Genomic DNA, 19,342 nt, shown 5'->3' with positions numbered 1-19,342 from the left:
AAGTCAAAAGAAATCAGCCAAGACCTCAGAAAAACAATTGTAGACCGTCACAAGTCTGGTTCATCCTTGGGAGAAATTTCCAAATGCCTGAAGGTGCCACATTCATCTGTACAAACAATAGTATGCAAGTATAAACACCATGGGACCACGCAGCCGTCATACCGCTCAGGAAGGAGATGCCTTCTGTCTCCTAGAGATGAACGTACTTTGGTGCGAAAAGTGCAAATCAATTCCAGAACAACAGCAAAGGACCTTGTGAAGATGCTGGAGGAAACGGGTACAAAAGTATCTCTATCCACAGTAAAAAAAATAAAAATAAAAAAATCCTATATCGACATAACCTGAAAGGCCGCTCAGCAAGGAAGAAGCCACTGCTCCAAAACCGCCATAAAAATGCCAGACTACGGTTTGCAACTGCACACTTTTGGACAAAGATCGTACTTTTTGGAGAAATGTCCTCTGGTCTGATGAAACAAAAACAGAACTGTTTGGTCATAATGACCATCGTTATGTTTGGAGGGAAAAGGGGGAGGCTTGCAAGCCAAAGAACACTATCCCAACCGTGAAGCACGGGGGTGGCAGCATCATGTTGTGGCGGTGCTTTGCTGCAGGAGGGACTGGTGCACTTCACAAAATAGATGGCATCGTGAAAAAGCAGGAAAATGATGTGGCTATATTGAAGCAACATCTCAATACATCATTCAGGAAGTTAAAGCTTTGTCACAAATGGGTCTTCCAAATGGACAATGACCCGAAGCATACTTCCAAAGTTGTGGCAAAATGGCTTAACGACAACAAAGTCAAGGTATTGGGAGTGGCCATCACAAAGCCCTGACCTCAATCCTATTGTAAATTTGTGGGCAGAACTGAAAAGGCGTGTGTGAGCAAGGAGGCCTACAAACCTGACTCTGTTACACCAGCTCTGTCAGGAGGAATTGGCCAAAATTCACCCAACTTATTGTGGGAAGCTTGTGGAAGGCTACCCAAAACGTTTGACCCAAGTTAAACAATTTTAAAAGCTTTGCTACCAAATATTTATTGAGTGTATGTAAACTTCTGACCCACTGGGAATGTGATGCTGAAATAAATCACTCTACTATTATTCTGACATTTCACATTCTTAAAATTAAAGTGGTGATCCTAACTGACCTATGACAGGGAATTTTTACTAGGATTAAATGTCAGGAATTGTGAAACTTAGTTTAAATGTATTTGGCTAAGGTGTATGTAAACTTCTGACTTCAACTGTACATGTTCCCCACATCTTTACAACTACATTGTCTAGAATGTATAGCTCTAAAATGTGTGTGACCAATGCGATTTGATTTATTGTCCCACCAGGGTGAGTGACAGTGATGATTTGAACATGTCTGAGAACGACGTGGGAAAACTGGCGGTCAGCATTGAGAAGGAGATGTTCAACCTGTGCCTTTGCACAGACAGCAAGTACAAGAACAAGTACAGATCCCTCATGTTTAACCTGAAGGACCCCAAAAACAAGGTGAGTCCACAGGTGTCTGCAGAAGTGACTAACTAGTCAAGCGATAAGTTGTGTAGGCTAAACCAAATATGGTAAATGTTGGAAAGCCATGTACATGTAACTGCCAAAACAACATAAATACCAACATAAAGTGTCTTAATAGGGCGTTGGGCCACCATGAACCAGAACAGCTTCAATGTGCATAGATTCTACAAGCATCTGGAACTCTATTGGTGGGATGTGACACCATTATTTGTTCTACAGGAAATTCCTTTGTGTTTTGTTGTTGTTGGTGGAGAACGCAGTCTCAGGCGCCACTCTAGAGTCTCCTATAAGTGTTCAATTGGGTTGAGATCTGGTAAATGAGATGGCATATGGTTTACATCGTTTTCATGCTCATCAAACCATTGTGATCACTCGTGCCCTGTGGATGGGGGCATTGTCATCCTGTGGGGATGTAACCATGGTAGACAAAGTAACTGGGCCTGCCCAACATTTATACATGACCCTAAGCATGATGGGACATTTAATTGCTTAGGAATAGCTCAGGAACCGTAACTGTGGAAGCACCTGCTTTCAATATATCCCTCATTCACTCAATTGTTTCCTTTTATTTTGGCAGTAACCTGTACATTTGAATGAGTATTTCTATATTATAGTATTGCGTTGTTGGTATGTGGGTGAATTGATCGTGAGTCATGAATTCAATTTAAATATTACTGAAATGTTTTATATTCACAAGCCATATGTGCCAGGTGAGTAAACGGTATGTTGTGCTTGTCTCAGGGCTTGTTCTACCGCGTGGTCTGGGGAGAGGTCAGTCCCTTCAGGCTGGTGAGGCTGAGTGCAGATGAGCTACTCTCCAAAGAGATCTCAGAGTGGAGGAAGCCTGACACCACTGAGGTAAGAAGGAAACTCCTCTGTTGACCTATTAGAGAATATGATAATGAAACCAATAATTCTATAGACAGAGCAGTACTAGGAATGGCATTTATTGTGCAACTAAATATCACTACTAAAGAGACCCTATAATTAGCCTAATCTTCGCATATTGTATATTGTTAGACACTATACATGTTCAATAAGGCCTACATCCAAGTTGACCTCTGTTGTATCCCATAGGCTCCCAGTGCTAGATCCCAGACCGGTCAGTCCAAATCGGGCCGTAGGCTTGATTCTGGCCCCCTTGATGTGGACATGGAGGACGCTCCTCCAATGTCTGATGGAGACGTATGTAACTCTGGCACCTCTCAATCTCCTCGCATGGCTTTTTCTGCAGTAAGTGGTGGCTTTCTCACCCTTTCTTTCACTTCCGCTTGTCTTTCATCTTCATTTTCCTTGCATAAGACAATTAACCATGTTGTCCTGGGTGTTAACGTGTGGGTAACATATTGTGCTTTTACAGTTTAATTCTCTTGCCGACCTGTCCCATACCTCTTTAAACTGTCGCTTTGTCCTACCGAAGCTCACTGCCACCCGCCCCGTGCATCACTCAAATCATGTTTCACACCCACTGTGCATCAATGTAGTTATTGTTTTAGAGATGATCTAATGATTCATGTGCTCAGAATATTTCTTCCAATCAGGACCACATCATATTTGGCTATGGTTTGATGTGCTATTTGAGATTCCATTGTCAGTTTGTAGTGTTGACTGTCTCTGTTTTCATTTTACAATGTGTTCAGGAACTAGAGGAAGCTAGCTCCGCTCCCTCTTCTGGCTCTGTTCAGGTGGGGGTGAAAAGTGGCAGTTCCCTACCAGACATCTTCAGCATGATGCGGGACACCACAGCCGAACACAGGGCCCACCTCTTTGACCTCAACTGCAAAATCTGCACAGGTAAAAATAAATGATGCAAGAAACGGTGGCATAAAAACTTTACGCGTACCTGAATTCCCCTCGCATATGTCCCTCATATCTTCATTCTTATTACTCCATGCTTAACTTTAATTAGTGGATTTGAAGGTTTAGGAGGTTTAAGTAACATCTGTCTCCCCTCTTCCAGGCCAGAAGTCTGCAGACGATGAACCAGCCGCCAAGAAGGCCAAACTCTCCAAGAAGCCTGAAATGAGGCAAGAGGTGAGGCGCTTGTCCAGGTCCTCCTCAGGTGAAGGTGCCCCGGTCTCTTATTCCGGCAGTGAGACGCCAGTCCCTGAGCCCCTGCCCTACCAGGAGGACACAAGCATCCATTTTCCTCCGCCCCAGACCCCAGCCCCTATCACCGCACCAGCCGTCTCCTCTGTCAGCATCACCCGCAGAGATCCCCGCATGGCAAGACACAGCTCTGGAGTGACGGTCACCCACTCTGCCCCAGACGCATCCATGGTAGCATCCATCTCAACAGATACCTATTCAAGACCCATTCCAACAGAGTCCTATTCAAGACCTTTCCCAGCAGATACTTATTCAAGACCAGCCGTCTCAGTAGAGCCCGCTCCTGTTGCAGTGATGGAGGTGGTGCCCAAGGGGCCTCTGCCCATGCCCCCAGCTCCTCCACCTTCCATCCCCAGGCCCATCGTGCAGAAAGCTGCCTCGTCAGAGACTCCTCCAGAGGGCGAGACCGCCATCTTCCTCCATGGCCAGGAGATGATGTGGAAAGGATTAGTCAACATGCACACCGTGGCCAAGTTTGTCACTAAAGCATACCTAGTCTCAGGATCCTTTGAGCACCTGAAAGAGGTTGGTTATTCATTTGTTAGAAAAGATTACATCACTGCTAGTTGTAGTTTTTTTATGTGAGGACAACAACTGCTAAGATAACTGTTATATTTGATAATAGTGAAAGTCTCACTACATTTTGGCCTTCAGTGCCTTCAGAAAGTATGCACACCCCTTGACTTTTCAACATTTTGTTGTGTTACAGCCTCAATTTAAAATGTATTAAAATGTGATTGCGTGTCACTGGCCTACACACAATACCCCATAGTGTCATAGTGGAATTATGTTTTTAGACATTTTTACAAACTAATTAAAAATAAAGAGCTGAAATGTTTTGAGTAAATATTCAACCCCTTTGTTATTTGAAGTCTAAGTTCAGGAGTCACATAAATTGCATGGACTCACTCTGTATGCAATAATAGTGTTTAACTAGGTTTTTGAATGACTACCTCACACATTTAAACTTTATTTAACTAGGCAAATTCTTATTTACAATGATGGCCTAGGAACAGTGGGTTAACTGCCTTGTGACAGATTTTGAAGTAAAAACTGCAAGAAATGTGACAAAGAAATTCACTTTATTTCCTGAATACAACGCATTATGGTTGGGGCAGGTCCAACACATCACTGAGTACCACCCTTCATATTTTCAACCATCGCGGTGGCAGCATCATGTTATGGGTATGCTTGTCATTGTCAAGGACTAGGGAGAACAGAATAGAGCTAAGCACAGGCAAATCCTAGAGGAAAACCTGGTTCAATTTGCTTTCCAACAGACACTAGGTGACAAATTCACCTTTCAGCAGGACAGTAACTTTAAACACAAAGCCAAATATACATGGTTGCTTACCAAGATGTCATTGAATGTTCCTGAATGGCCTAGTTACAGTTTTGTCTTAAATCTATGGCAAGACTTGAAAATGTCTGTCTAGCAATGATCAACAACCAACTTGACAGCTTGATGAATTTTGCAAAGAAGCTCATAGACTTATTTTCATTAAATTAGCTACAATTTCTACACGTTTTCACTTTGGCATATGGGATATTGTGTGTAGATGAAAATAAAGATTTAATCCATTTTGAATTCAGGCTGTAATAACAAAATGTGGAATAAGTCTAGGGTTATGAATACTTTCCGAAGGCACTGTACTTGTTTGAATTGTTTGTGAATATATGGTAATATCATCTGAGTTTAACACAAAGGTGACATTGTTAATCCTGTACAGGATCTGCCTGACACCATCCACATTGGAGGCCGAATCTCTCCCAGCACTGTGTGGGACTATGTGGGAAAACTAAAGACATCTCTGTCCAAGGTAAAGCTTCCACCACAATCTAATAATGTGCAGTATTTATACACAACTTACTTCCTGGTTGTGGACCCTAAAGTTACACCCCTCTCTTTGTTTTTGCCTCATCTCCAGGACCTGTGTCTGATCCGGTTCCATCCAGCCACAGAGGAAGAGGAGGTTGCCTACGTCTCTCTCTTCTCTTATTTCAGCAGTAGGAAGCGTTTTGGAGTGGTTGCCAACAACAACCGCCGGATCAAAGACCTGTACCTCATCCCCCTGAGCTCCAAGGACCCCCTGCCCTCCAAACTGTTACCTTTTGATGGGCCAGGTAAGCATCTGCAGGGAGACGCACAGAGGCCTCTGATAACTCTAACACCCAAACACTGGATTGAATATGATGTGCCAAAGTCTCTCTACCTCAAGACAATTAAGTTAGACATAATTTCAGTCGATAATTTTGTCCAGAGTGGTCACTATGTTCAGGATTTTATTCATTTTCTTAGTTTTCCTCTGTGAAAGGAGAGCTTGTTTCATGAAATTGATTTATGATATACATTGTAGGGGGCGAGCATGTACTTCTGCTGTTGCCTTCCTCCATAAACATCCCTCTGTACTTGTTCTATGCCCCCAGTGTACTCTCTGTGTGTATATCACGTTGTATCACACGTCAGTCTTAAATAAAGGATGTTGTGCATCACAGGTTGGTGCGGCCTTAGACGTCAGTCTCAGCCTGTTGTTTTTAAGGCTCAGCTTTTATTCTGTAGATACTCGTGTGAAATGTTTGGGTAATGATGGTGTTTCTGAAAATGACGTCTGCCACAGTGTGTTACATTTAAATGACTCCTCACTGCAACTTGGTGTACTGTGTTAGTGGATCTGCCTGCATCTCCAGTACCCACACATCATAACTGAATGGGCAGCACCTGACCTACACCTAGTCCATCCCATACCACCAACAATGCCTGGAAAGCCATGGTAAGTTATTATGAGAGGTCCAGCTTGGAGAGCCTTGGACAGAGATGGTTCTACTCATGTTGGGGTTTTAAAGAAGATGAAGGACAAGAGAAGAATCTATGGATCTCAAACATTTACTGAATTGAAGAAACAAACACTTAGCCATCCATATAATTAGTTGTCAGCAGAGGTTGGATAAGTAGTGTCATAATTAAAAACGTTGCATATAAGTTCAGTGGAATGCACTGTACAACACATATTGTCCGTTTTTATATAGAATAGTAAAGAATATGGAGATGTCCACTAATATTGACATGTGACTTCATGAGAATGCATGCTAATGACAATCTAGCAAGATGAGAAGCTTCGTGAAAGTGGCAAATGTTGCGTTTTTGTGTACCTGCAAAGTGTGATGTTAGATCAACAACAGAAACATGGTCTAATGCAGAGCACCGACAGTCAGTTCTCAAAGTATCATGGGGAGTTTAAGACTGCTCAGCAGTGTGATGACTAAGCACTCTTATAAAGGTTGTCTGTAGCTTACAATTCTTGTTTGTATTCTTTTGACACATTAATATTTTTCATTTAATGGTTATACTTGAAGCTGATTATACATGTGGCGTTTGGTGCTCATGTTTTTTTCGTTAGAACAATTCGAAATGGAGAGTGAAGACCACAGCTTGTGGCTTTAAATCAACAGACCTTTTTGTGATCCGTTTTGGTTTGTTGTGATCTGTGTGATTCCCGGTCTGTGAAATCCTGTTGTCGTCCATAGCATCTGGCATTTGAAACAAGCTCTCATTTCAGTTTCACTTCAAACAAATTATCTCTGGAAATTTTAGTCATTTAGCAGACAAATCTATCGGAGATATACAGTATGTAAGTGGATAAACGATATGTTCTAGAATGCTTTTTATTCAATTTTCACTAATTGTTTTAACTTTGCCTTGTAGGACTTGAACCAGCGCGCCCTAACCTCCTTCTTGGGTTGGTGATTTGCCAGAAGGACAAGAAGCGTGCTGGAGCCTCTTTGGAGACTGAGGAGAAGCGTTCCAAGATCCAAATCAGAGACCTAGATGATACTGGCCTTCCAAAACCAACCACCACCATCAAAGCTGAAGTCAAAGCTGAGAAAGCCTTGAGGTACACCCAGGATCTTCCCTTTAGCACAACCCCCCCAGGTACACCTCCCCCTCTCAGCTCCTCAGAGACCTCCTCCACGTCCATGGCAGCCTTATCAGTGCTGTCCTTCCTGTCCTCTGTCAAAGCCCCTGCTACAGACAAAGAGTCACCTGCCTCAAGCTCTGCTGCATCATCTGCTGCCAATGCCACTCCCCTTCAGACCATCCTGAAGACTTTGTTTGGGAACAAGAGGCAAGACTCTGAGGCCTCCATGTCTCCCTCAGAGCATGGTGCTGTTGACATCTCAGCCGTGCCTGCTACTCTGCTAGATCCCATTGTTCAGCAATTTGGACAGATTTCTAAGGAGAAGCAGGTGGAGGAAGATGAGGATGACAGACCATACGACCCAGAGGAGGAATATGACCCAGGCATGGGCTATGGAGCACCACAGAAGTCAGTTAAAGAACCTGAGGTCATCAAGCAGCCAGAGGCTACAGATGTGGATGATGTGGCTTATGACCCAGAGGATGACACCATCTTTGAGGAGGTCAAGACTGAGGGCCCTGGTCAAGCCAAGGCCACCGGGGATCTGACCAAACAGCAGAAAATGGTGGAGGATCTCAACAAACAGATTGAGGAGCAGAAACAGCAGCTGGAGGAGCAGGAGGATTCCATCCACGAAAAAAAGTTGACTACAGGGACATCAGCTGCCTCGTTCTCAGTCACAGACGGTTTGATCTCACCATCCCTACTGGCCAACAGTCGGCTCCTGCAGCTGGGCAAAAAAGTTGAAGAGTTTGTGAAATCTTCTGCTGCTGCTCCTTTGATTAACCAGAGAAGGGACCCAAGGCAGAGTAGGGATCCCAGGAGGCTAACCTCAGACTCAATAGAAAAGGTGGAGATGCCTCCTGCCAAAGACACCACGCCACCACCACAGACTGATGTCCAAGAACCAGAAACACCACTTCCCCAAGAAGAGGTTATAATAGATTCTCTTCCCTTTCTGGAATCAGACGCAACAGAGGTTTCCATTCCCCTGTTAGGTGAGCATGTAGAACCTACTACGGAGGTCAATTACATGGAGGAACAAACTGTTGAATCTGAGGAAGTCGACCCAACCAAGAGTGACTTGGACAAATACAGTATTTGGCCAAATGCAGACAGCATTTTAAAAACAGGGGAGATTTCTAGTTTTGAGAAGAACCATCAAGAGCCTACCTCCTCTGGCTACTTCAACATGTCCACAAACAACAACTCCTTAGCTTCACCTACAATTAATGTACTGTCTCAGAATGTCACCCAGGATAGCTCCACCCTGGCGAACACACAATCCTCCCACATGTCACATATGGGAACATCAAGCTACATGGACTACGGCGCTCCTCCTGACATTCTCCCAACAACCACCTTCCCACCCCAGCTTGTACCACCACCAATGCAGGGTCCACCCCCAATGCTTGGGCCACCACCCATGTCAGTTCCCCCACCCATGCAGAGTATTCCTTCCTTGTCAGGCCCTCTACCTATGCAGAGACCTCCTCCACCCATTCAAGTTCCTCCACCCATGCAAGTGGAGAGCAACCAGTCTCCGTACTCCCAATATGGGCCGCCTCCTGCTGCTTATCCTCCCTATCAGAACCAATGGGGAGGCTCTCAGCAGCAGTATGAGGCCCCCCCTGGTCCTCCACCCCAGACCATGATGCCACCCAGGGGACCCCCTCCATTCCAGCCGATGGGCCCGAGAGCCCCACCTCCCCAGATGTTCAATGCCCCCATGGGCTCCATGCCTCCCCAGCACATGGGGCAGCAAGGCCCCCCTCCAGGCCAGTTCATGGAGAGCCATGGCCTGCCCAGGCCTAATTTTGACGGTCAAAACGGTTTAGCTCCACCAAGGATCAGTGGACTCCCTCCTCCATTCAACTTCCCTGGACCCAGAGCACCCCCTCCACCCTTCACAGGGCCTCCCCCAGGCCACTTTGACAACAGAGGACCTCCTCCATCCCACTTCCCTGGGCCCAGAGGTCCACCTTCTCATTTTGGGGATCATGGGTCCCAAGCCCACATGATTGACCCACCAAGAGGCCCTGTAGATCAGTACAACAATGTCAGTGTTGGGTCCTACCAGCAGGGCATGGACCATCACCAGGGTCAGACCCCTCCACACATGTACAAAGACAACCAGGCTCCCCCACAAGGCCCCTCTTACAGAGGACCTCCACACAACCAGTATGAGGGGCGGAGAGGCCCGCCTCCCAGTGGAGATATGGGTGGACAGCGCTTCCAGCCACCTAACCAGTTTCGGGGCTCTATAGCACCCTCCCCACCACCACACAGGGGGTCTTATGATGACCAGGGACCCCCTCAGGACCACCGTGGGGCCCCACCACAGCATTTTGGAGGACCTGACCAGTATCGCCTTGACAGTCCAGGGGACTTAAGACCAGTTCGCCACAGTGGGCCTCTGCTCCCGACCCCACCAGAGGGCCCCATACCTCTACCAAACCGCATGGGGGGTCACAGCCCAGAGTCCCACAGGGATGACCACTGGCGACGACACTCGCCTGATATGAGGAGAAGGAGCAGCTCAACCAGAGAGGGCTCAGAACCTTGCGGTGGAGACAGGCCCAGTCGGTTTGAGGGGGGCCACAGAGACCGGGAGCCAATCCCTGGCTCCTCTCAGTTGTCTGAGGAAAGGCAAAGGGACCTGTCTGAGGACCGCAGGAGGGAGCGGGACAGAGAGGGGCCCCATGGAGCCAGGCCATGGGACAGGGGCCAGGACAAGCCCTGGAGCCGGGAGAGAGAGTGGGACAGAGGCAGGGAGAGAGACAGGGGAGAGAGGGAACGAAGCCGGGAGAGGGAGCGCAGCAGAGGGAGGGAGGGAGAGCGACATGGGGAACCCGAGGGTGACAAACGCAGGGAACCCGAGGGTGACAAACGCAGGGAACCCGAGGGTGACAGACGCAGGGCGCCGGAGGGTGACAGACGCAGGGCGCCTGAAGGTGACAGACGCAGGGCGCCTGAAGGTGACAGACGCAGGGCGCCGGAGGGTGACAGACACAGGGCGCCGGAGGGTGACAGACACAGGGCGCCGGAGGGTGACAGACACAGGGCGCCGGAGGGTGACAGACACAGGGCGCCGGAGGGTGACAGACACAGGGCGCCGGAGGGTGACAGACACAGGGCGCCGGAGGGTGACAGACACAGGGCGCCGGAGGGGGACAGACACAGGGCGCCAGAAGGGGACAAGAGAAGGGACAGGGAGAGAGACCGAGACAGGGGCAGGGAGAAAGAGCCTGACAGGAGAGACTACGACCGAGACAGACCCAGGATCAGAGACCGGGAGAGAGACCGCGACAGGAGAAGGGACAGGTCCAGGAGCAGAGACCGGGACAGAGGGAAGGAAAGAGAGTCTGACAGGAGAGACAACGACAGAGCACGAGACCGAGAGAGGGATAAAGACCGGGACCGGCGCGACAGGAGCAAGAGCAAAGAAAAGAGAGAAGACAAAAAAGAAACAAACAAAACTGATGTCCCAAAGGAGAGCGATAAACCTGCAGAGGTTGAAACTGATAAAAACACATCATAATGTCTCACTTTTGAGGACAATTCACTGTAGTAAATCAATCACCCTGTAACTTTTACTTTCAGCACCATAACTAAATGTAAATAGACATTGGGAATGTGTTTCTACATGACAAATGATTTCATGGTACAATACTCTTGTAGTTCGAAAGGTCGGAACATTTTTTGCCACTTCATATTTTATGAATGTTATCACATTTGAAACTAATATTGAGGTAATTTAAGTTCATCTGACTATGATACCATGTCATTTACATACAAGTACCTTTCTCCTGTCAAAGTACCTTTTCTAAGAAACACATGAAAGTAACTGATTAACTCCCTGACCTTTAATGTAAATATGAATGTATTTGTGTATATACCGGTATGTTTTTAATCACATTTTTCTAAGTAGAGAAATTATAAGCCATATATCTGGAATGGATAATGTGAGAATTTAGGAAACATTGATTGCTATAGTCTGAAGTCATTGGACAGTATGTGCTATATGTTCAGCAGTTACCACTGAATGGATGTACCTATAGTATTGCTAATTACAGTTGACATTAATTTTGTTTAAACTTGGCCAATTAAACCTTCTTTATGGCAATCTTTGTCATTAATGGGTTCCGTCTTTCCATTACATCTGACTTTACATTTTTTTTTTAATGTTCAAAGACTGTAATAAACACCACATAGACTCTGTTTATCTATTTGTTTTATTAAAATCAAATGTATACAAATCATTAGGCACCCCTGGTGGTACATGGTTAGGCACTAAAGATATTTTAAGCAGTAGAATGTATTTTGAAATACCTTCTGAGGCAAGCATAGCCATTCAAAACTCCATATAACAAATTCCCCAAACTAAAAATATGCTATTACAAAATAAACCACTAACAATCATTGCGGGTTTGAAAACCGTAATCAATGGTATAACATGTGTTTTGAAAAATGTGGTTAACATCCCACTGATATTATGTGATCAGAAATCAGATATAATAAATTGATTCACTAACATTTGTTCATATAAATGGAAATTATTAGAATACATGGCATACATAATGTTCCTTTATTAGTGCATGACATGGTTGAATACTCTAATCAATCGTCACTATTACGTCAAACACTGAATATTTCCTTTTGGCATCTTCTCTTCATTTTCCTTTGCTGGGCTCAGCAGTACCTCTTCGGTAGGTTTCTTATTCAATTAACTATCCCGGATGTGCTAATATTGCCCTCTGAAAAGTCAGTGCATGGTTCGCTCTCTAAATGCTTACTTGCAGCTCCCTTATTCTCCCCATCACCATAATTTTCGTCTTTGCTGTCTGTTTCCCTCCAAATCTCCACTGTCCCTCTCTGGTTGCTCATCTGTACTCATGACCATTGGTGTTAGTCATTCCCTCTGAAACATCATTGATCTGCTCCCTTATTCTTCCTTTCATCATGATCAGCGTTAGTCGTTCCCTCTGAAACATTGATACGTTTGGGAAGTTCATGCTCTGTTGGCTTATCTGCAACTCTCTTTCTCCAATTATTAGTATTTCCCTCTGGATGGCCACTGCTAGTTTGATAATCTGATTGCTTCAGAGAATTGATGGTGGGGTGCTGACTAGTGTTGGGGGTAGTTATAGAGCTACCTCTATCAGAAGCTTCATAACTGGATTGCGCAGTATCGATTTGCTGATAACTGGCAGTGTTGTCGTCAATGTCATCCTGTTTCAGATCAATTGGGTTATCATCTGGGAATGTCTCTCCCCTGAATATACTCTGGATTTTCTTGGGGCACCACACAAACTCATGTTTGGGCTCATAGTGTGCGTAGGCATACTTAACTAAATTCCTGCGCTCTTGTTTATCAATGACAGCGAAGATAAAGTAGTTGAGGGCACTTTCCTTCACATTGTACAGCTTGTCTTTGACAAGAGTCTGCTCTAGGAAGAAGTGGACCAGTGGGGCCTGGTAGTGGGTGAACCCCAGAGTGCCCAGGCACTTCAGGATGCGGGTGATGCGCAGGTTGTTGTGTGTGTTTCTGCCATGAACAAAAACACAAGAACAACAAACATACAAGGGTACTACTGTTAACCTCAAAAGCACTTATTCTCAAAGGTTAATTTGAAAGCTGAAATCTTAGCTATTATGTATTGCAATCACTATAAAATAATAACAGTTAAATGACCAAAGGAAGACATTTCTAACCTTTCCAGGTTGTCAAATCTCTCACGCCAGTTATTCGCAAGTTTCACTTCCCCTGTTATGTCATTTGACAGCTCTATGCCATAGAAGTCCAGCATGAGCTTGTAGGATTCAACCAGCCTCTGCTTTGCTGTGCCATCTTCAAGGAAAGCCTGAGGAGGAAACGGATTGTCATTCAGAACGATTTTGAACACATTTTCATTTGTTTCTAAGACCCCAGTCAATAGATAATGTATGACATATGTAAATGCGGTATGCAGAGAACACTTTCCTTGCTCAAAGAAACTACTAGAAGTACCTCAATTTCCTTCTTGGTGAGTTCCTTGGCTTGATAATTCATTCCTGGTTCTTGAAGTGGGAACAACCTAAATAAAATGTTTGTGTATTAAACAAATATTTTAAACAATTTAACTTAGACATGTAAAGGAAACTGACCATTGGATGTATGAGTGAACTTCTTCCAGTTTTGAATATTTCCTGTGCCATTTATTGTGAAAGTCCTCAATGAAGACACCTAATCAGAGCAAAGTTTACAGTTAAACATGTCCATGTCTTGTCAAATTGAAACTGCGCTGAAAGAAACAGTAAATAGTTTACCATCAGGGGAGGAGGGTATTTGTCCACGGTAGAACTGTAAATTAGGCATTTCATCCTGGGGGGGGAAGTAATGCAAATTCAGAAATTAGGATATTTCAGAGAGCAGTATTAAAACAGTACAATAATCTCAGAGGAATTGGCCAGTAAAATTATGACTCAAATCATCCCGCTTTTCCATGTACTACATAAAGAGATGAGTACTTGCTTACTTGTTGTTGACCGCCAATGTACAAATTTGATTCTTGCCCCTGTGGAAACAAGAACAAAGGTCTAAAGACTATGTACAAACTATTGGCTGATTTATAGTCAGCAGCAGCAACATACTATGATTGAGGTGGATATATGTTATAGCATAAAGTGTGTAAGATTGTGTGAAGAGAATAATGACTTACTGGATAATCATGCCTGTACTTCTGCATGTCCCTTGCTGCACTTCTGAATCTGTTAAACTTGTTTGACTGAAAACACATTCACTCCATGAGTTCACAAAATGGCAGGTACTGGAAACTCCTGACCAATACTGATACGCCCACGTGTCTAAGATATATAAAGTAAAACAAACTTGGAGGGAAACTTTTACTAGCTGCAAAGGCCGGCTTGTATTCTATTTGGCTACTGATGGGCCTAGCAGACTTTATGAGTCATATCCATTTTATGTATCTGGAAGTTATTAGATCACATAGACAGATGTAATAAAAACATCATTAGACTTAAACCCTTGATAAAGCTTTGCATGGTGAACAGACTCACCACAAGTCCTCAACTGGCATTAAATAGTACCCGCAAAACCACAGTCTCAATGTCAACAGTGAATCCGGGATGCTGGCCTTCTAGGCAGAGTTGCAAAGACAAAGCCATATCTCAGACTGGCCAATAAAAAGAAAAGTTTAAGATGGGCAAAAAAACACAGACCCTGGACAGAGTAACTCTGCCTAGAAGGCCAGCATCCTGGAGTCGCTTCTTCACTGTTGACATTGAGACTGGTGACTTGCGGGTACTATTTAATGAAGCTGCCAGTTGAGGACTTGTGAGGCGTCTGTTTCTCAAACTAGACACTCTAATGTACTTGTCCTCTTGCTCAGTTGTGCACCAGGGCCTCCCACTCCTCTTTCTATTCTGGTTAGAGTCAGTTTGGGCTATTCTTTGAAGGTAGTAGTACACAGCGTTGTATGGGATCTTCAGTTTCTTGGCAATTTCTAGCATGGAATAGCCTTCCTTTCTCAGAACAAGAATAGACTGATGAGTTTCAGAAGAAAGTTATTTGTTTCTGGACACTTTTGAGCCTGTAATCGAACCCACAAATGCTGATGCTCCAGATACTCAACTAGTCTAAAGAAGGCCCATTTTATTGCTTATTTAATCAGAGCAACAGCTTTCAGCTGTGCTAACATAATTGCAAAAGGGTTTTCTAATGATCACTTAGCCTTACAAAATGATAAACTTGGATTAGCTAACACAACGTGCCATTGGAACACAGATGGTTGCGGATAATGGACCTCTGTACACCTATGTAGATATTCCATTAAAAATCTATCTGCCGTTTTTAGCTACAATAGTCATTTACAACATTAACAATGTCTACACTGTATTTCTGATCAATTTTATGTTATTTTAATGGACAAAAAAAAAATTATTTCAAAAACAAGGACATTTCTATGTGACCCCAAAATAATTGCACATTATTCTTGAAAACAAATATTCAAGCCCTGTCATGTTTATCATTGCTAGTCAGTCCTTTTTAAGTCTTGCCATTGATTTTGAAGACAATTTAATGCACAACTGTAACTAGGCCACTCAGGAACATTCAATGTCATCTTGGTAAGCATTTCCAGTATATTTGGCCTTGAGGTTTTAGGTTATTGTCCTGCTGAAAGATTAATTTGTCTCCCAGTTTCTGTTGGAAAGCAGACTGAACCAGGTTTTCCTCTAGAATTTTGTCTGTGGATAGCTCTATTCCGTTTCTTTTCATCCTAAAACTCCCTAGTCCTAGCCGATGACAAGCATACCCATAACATGATGCAGCCACCACCATGGTTGAAAATATGAAGAGTGGTACTCAGTGATGTGTTGTGTTGGATTTGCCCCAAACACAAAGCTTTGTATTCAGAACTTAAAGTTCATTTCTCTGGCACATTTTTTTTCTCAGTTTTACTTTAGTCCCTTATTGCAAACAGGATGCATATTTTGTAATATTTTTATGTACAAGCTTCCTTCTTTTCACTCTGTCATTTACTTTCATTTTTTGGAGTAACTACAATGTTGTTGATCCACCCTCAGTTTTCTCCTATCACAGCCATTAACTAACTGTTTTAAAGTCACCATTGGCCTCAGTGTGAGATCCCTGAGCAGTTTCCTTCCTCTCCGGAAACTGAGTTAGGAATGACGCCTGTGTCTTTGTAGTGGCTGGGTGTATTGATACACCATCCAAAGTGTAATTAATAACTTCACCATGCTCAAAGCAATATTCAATATTATTTTTTTTGTTTACACATCTACCAATATGTGCCCCTCTTTGAAAGGCACTGGAAAACCTCCCTGGTTGTTGTGATCCAATCTGTGTTTGAAACCCACTGCTCGACTGAGGGACATTACAGATAATTGTATGTGTGGGGTACAGAGATGAACTTGTCATTAAAAAAATCATGTTAAACACTATTATTGTACACATGAGTCCATGCAACTTATGTGACTTGTTAAGCAAATGTTGACTCCTGAACTTATTTAGGCTTGGTATATCAAAGGGATTAAATACTTATTGACACAAGACATTTCATTTTTTCATTTTTAATTAATTTATAAAAATGTCTAAAAACATAATTCCACTTTGACATTATGGGGGTATTGTGTGTAGGTCAGTGACACAAAATCTAAATGTAATCTATTTTAACTTCAGGCTGTAACCCAACAAAATGTGGAAAAAGTTAAGGGGTGTGAATACTTTCTGAAGGCACTGTATGAGCCATTGAAGCAAGCATTTTATGTAATATATATCTGAAAATTCTGAAAGATTGAGTTATAGATTGGGGAATTTTGTTTTAAATTGAAATGTTTTGGGGGGAAATTAAATATGCCAGTTGTATTTTATGGTGCCAATAAGAGACGTTTGATGATGAGCTACAGTATTCTGAAACTCATCTACTGAGGAGACCTCACCAAAAACATTATCAGGGCCCAAGGGCCTTCATACGTACATGTTTGGTCCTTCTTTCACTTGTTTCTTCGCTTGGATGATCCTCCCATGTCGAGTCGTACATGCAGGAGTATTCATCGGTGTCTTCAATATCAAATGACCTGAGAACCGGAACCTCCACTTTTCCACTGGGAATGGATTCAGGCTCCACTACTACACTTACTTGAGAGTCTTGACTCTCCACTTCATCTCTGGGGAGGGAATTCGGACTAGGATAACTTGGCATGATAAATCTCCAGATGCGTTCCAGCCAAGGCCAACAAGTTGGTATGAACGACTTCCAGCGCAGGCCCATGTAGGCGAGAACTGGAACCAGAAATAAAGTGCGTTTGTGCCTAAACCGTTCAATCCCGGGAAACATCCTAGACATGTGTCGTCTAAATTTAGTAGACAATTTCAGCGCTGCTCGCAGACCTGTTCCAAATATCATTAGAAGCCCACTAACTCCGGAGCGGCGCACAAGATAATGATGTAGGACTCCGCCGTAGCCTATACAAAATGTTCCAAGGTAACAAATAATCGTTTTATCACTAACTAAATGACGAGAGCCACCACGATATCTTGCGTTCGGATTCGAATAATATGTTCACATTTTCACTTTCGTTTCTTCCTGTCACTATGTTCTATACCCAACGTAAATCGAAACACTGGCGCAATATCGCGAGACTTCCGGGAACGCTTGCGAAACAGACCAAGCAGACCGGGATTTGAATGAGAAGTCAATGAGAGAATCGAAAAATTCTTCCTTAGTAGTTCATTTTCTCGAAATCTAAAGGCATAATCTAGATTTGAGTTCACGGGTCCGTATACTTTTTGTCCAATTAATATTTCCTATCAGATGACAAGATAAAAAACGAATAAAAAATGTAAGTGCTCGTTTATTTCATTTGAATCAGAAATCATAAACGGTTTTGTTTTTTGTTTTTATTGTCTAAAGGAAATATTAAAAAACGAGAAAATGAATAATTATTTGATTATTTATATGTTGTGTTTTTAAATTAACGGTTCTGGTTCGACCCCTGCACCATAGGTTTTGGTCAATGAATAGTCGTGGTTTCTTGACAACACAGAAAATGATGAATGAGTCTTTCTTCATGTTTTTGATCTGCATATGTAATCGAATAAACAATTAAACGTTATATATATATATATATATATATATATATATATATATATATATATATATATATTTTTGTTTAATGTATCATTCCAATGATTTGATGATTGACAGTCAACTGTAGTGGGTCATGTGACATGTCCTGAGTCTAATTTTTTTCTAACTTTTTTCATTGTTCCGCTCTAATGAGGGACTGATTTAGACCTGGGACACCAGGTGTGTGCAATCAATTATCAGGTAGAACAGAAAACCAGCAGGCCCCGGACCTCGTAGGATAAGACTTAAGTACCCCTGCTCTATAACATGCCACCGATCACTACAAGATTCAGTGCCTATGAGAATAGACGACATAACCACATGGGCAGTCAGCCTTAAACACATAGGCAGTCAGTCTGATGAAATTTGCCTGTCATGACCGATGGAAAACAGTTTTTAGTGTTACCTATATCAGGATATGGCCATTTGTGATCTGGCCATCCTATAACAAGTGTTCTGATTGGTGTTTATATATTGGAGAGTTGAGACCAAATCACGGACGCTGGACAGAGTGGATTTCAGTTGTAACAAAAGACAGTTTTAATGAGTCAAAGATATCTTGTCCCGCAGTTTTACGTGCACGGATCTAGTTCATATAACTCGGCATGGAGTCAGGTGAAAAAGAGGCCTTATACAAAGGTTACATTCACTTTTATACATAGAATAAAGTAGGTGGAGTCTTGTCGTTTTGGTCTTCTGACTGGTCACAAAGGGTTGGAGGCGGGCCTTGCTCTAGCCAGAGCGGGCCCCATTGGTGCATAGCAGAGTCTTGTTCTCTGAAATCTCTTTGAGCTGGACTGAGTGAGATGTGTGTTTATACAAGGAGACATTTGTGTATCAGGAAATCTGACACAGGAGAGCAGAGGGGGTCAGTTTTATGGCTGGGTGTATGTGTTCTTGCGATGGAATGTCTTTGTTTCCTGGGGTCGGGAGACAACAAAGCTGAGGGGATAGTGTTAGGGGGGTAGTTTTATTGCTGGCTGTGTGAGCTAGTTCCTGTTTTAACAGGGGTAGCTAAGATGACTTGAGTCAGGCGGTTTGGCTTGGCGCTGTATAATATATGAGCTATGTGTATGAATGTTTACATATATATACATATATGACACAAGGTATTATATTTTTTTAAAGATCTGTCAATT

At 43.3% G+C, this 19,342-nt stretch overlaps 2 protein-coding genes across 16 annotated transcripts in view; one reads left to right on the top strand and one right to left on the bottom strand.

Annotated features, from left to right (window-relative positions):
- LOC112254393 (death-inducer obliterator 1) overlaps window positions 1-11,772 on the top strand; it is a 28,798-nt gene extending 17,026 nt beyond the window's left edge. For 14 of the 15 annotated variants that reach the window (XM_042324319.1, XM_042324322.1, XM_024426946.2 and 11 more), the window contains 8 exons: window positions 1,342-1,501; window positions 2,267-2,383; window positions 2,603-2,758; window positions 3,166-3,319; window positions 3,486-4,159; window positions 5,365-5,454; window positions 5,563-5,758; window positions 7,338-11,772. In XM_042324319.1, coding sequence (XP_042180253.1) covers window positions 1,342-1,501; window positions 2,267-2,383; window positions 2,603-2,758; window positions 3,166-3,319; window positions 3,486-4,159; window positions 5,365-5,454; window positions 5,563-5,758; window positions 7,338-11,092 — 5,302 coding nt within the window. In that variant the 3' untranslated portion in view covers window positions 11,093-11,772. The remainder of the gene's footprint in view (window positions 1-1,341; window positions 1,502-2,266; window positions 2,384-2,602; window positions 2,759-3,165; window positions 3,320-3,485; window positions 4,160-5,364; window positions 5,455-5,562; window positions 5,759-7,337) is intronic. The other variant, XM_024426951.2, reaches the window with a different exon arrangement.
- LOC112254394 (opioid growth factor receptor-like protein 1) lies at window positions 11,769-17,691 on the bottom strand. The gene is made up of 8 exons (XM_024426952.2): window positions 17,052-17,691; window positions 14,253-14,318; window positions 14,070-14,108; window positions 13,861-13,915; window positions 13,699-13,777; window positions 13,562-13,628; window positions 13,267-13,415; window positions 11,769-13,099 (listed from the first exon to the last, which is right to left on the bottom strand). The coding sequence occupies exons 1-8, from the start codon at window positions 17,478-17,480 to the stop codon at window positions 12,481-12,483; spliced, it is 1,503 nt and encodes a 500-aa protein (XP_024282720.1). The 5' UTR covers window positions 17,481-17,691; the 3' UTR covers window positions 11,769-12,480.
- Window positions 17,692-19,342: the final 1,651 nt, after the last annotated feature.

The sequence above is a fragment of the Oncorhynchus tshawytscha genome, linkage group LG07, assembly GCF_018296145.1.
Source record: "Oncorhynchus tshawytscha isolate Ot180627B linkage group LG07, Otsh_v2.0, whole genome shotgun sequence".
Classification (NCBI taxonomy): Eukaryota; Metazoa; Chordata; class Actinopteri; order Salmoniformes; family Salmonidae; genus Oncorhynchus; species Oncorhynchus tshawytscha.
Note: the sequence above shows the minus strand (reverse complement) of the source record. Positions and strands in the feature narration are given on the sequence as shown.

What these genes read in the sequence shown, in the direction of transcription:
- LOC112254394 (XM_024426952.2), bottom strand. Translation starts at nt 17,480, where the DNA reads ATGATATTTGGAACAGGTCTGCGAGCAGCGCTGAAATTGTCTACTAAA. An exon ending in GTTCACTCATACATCCAATG is followed by an intron (nt 13,629 to 13,698) that starts GTCAGTTTCCTT and finishes CATTTTATTTAG; the next exon opens with GTTGTTCCCACTTCAAGAAC. An exon ending in TCACCAAGAAGGAAATTGAG is followed by an intron (nt 13,416 to 13,561) that starts GTACTTCTAGTA and finishes TTTCCTCCTCAG; the next exon opens with GCTTTCCTTGAAGATGGCAC.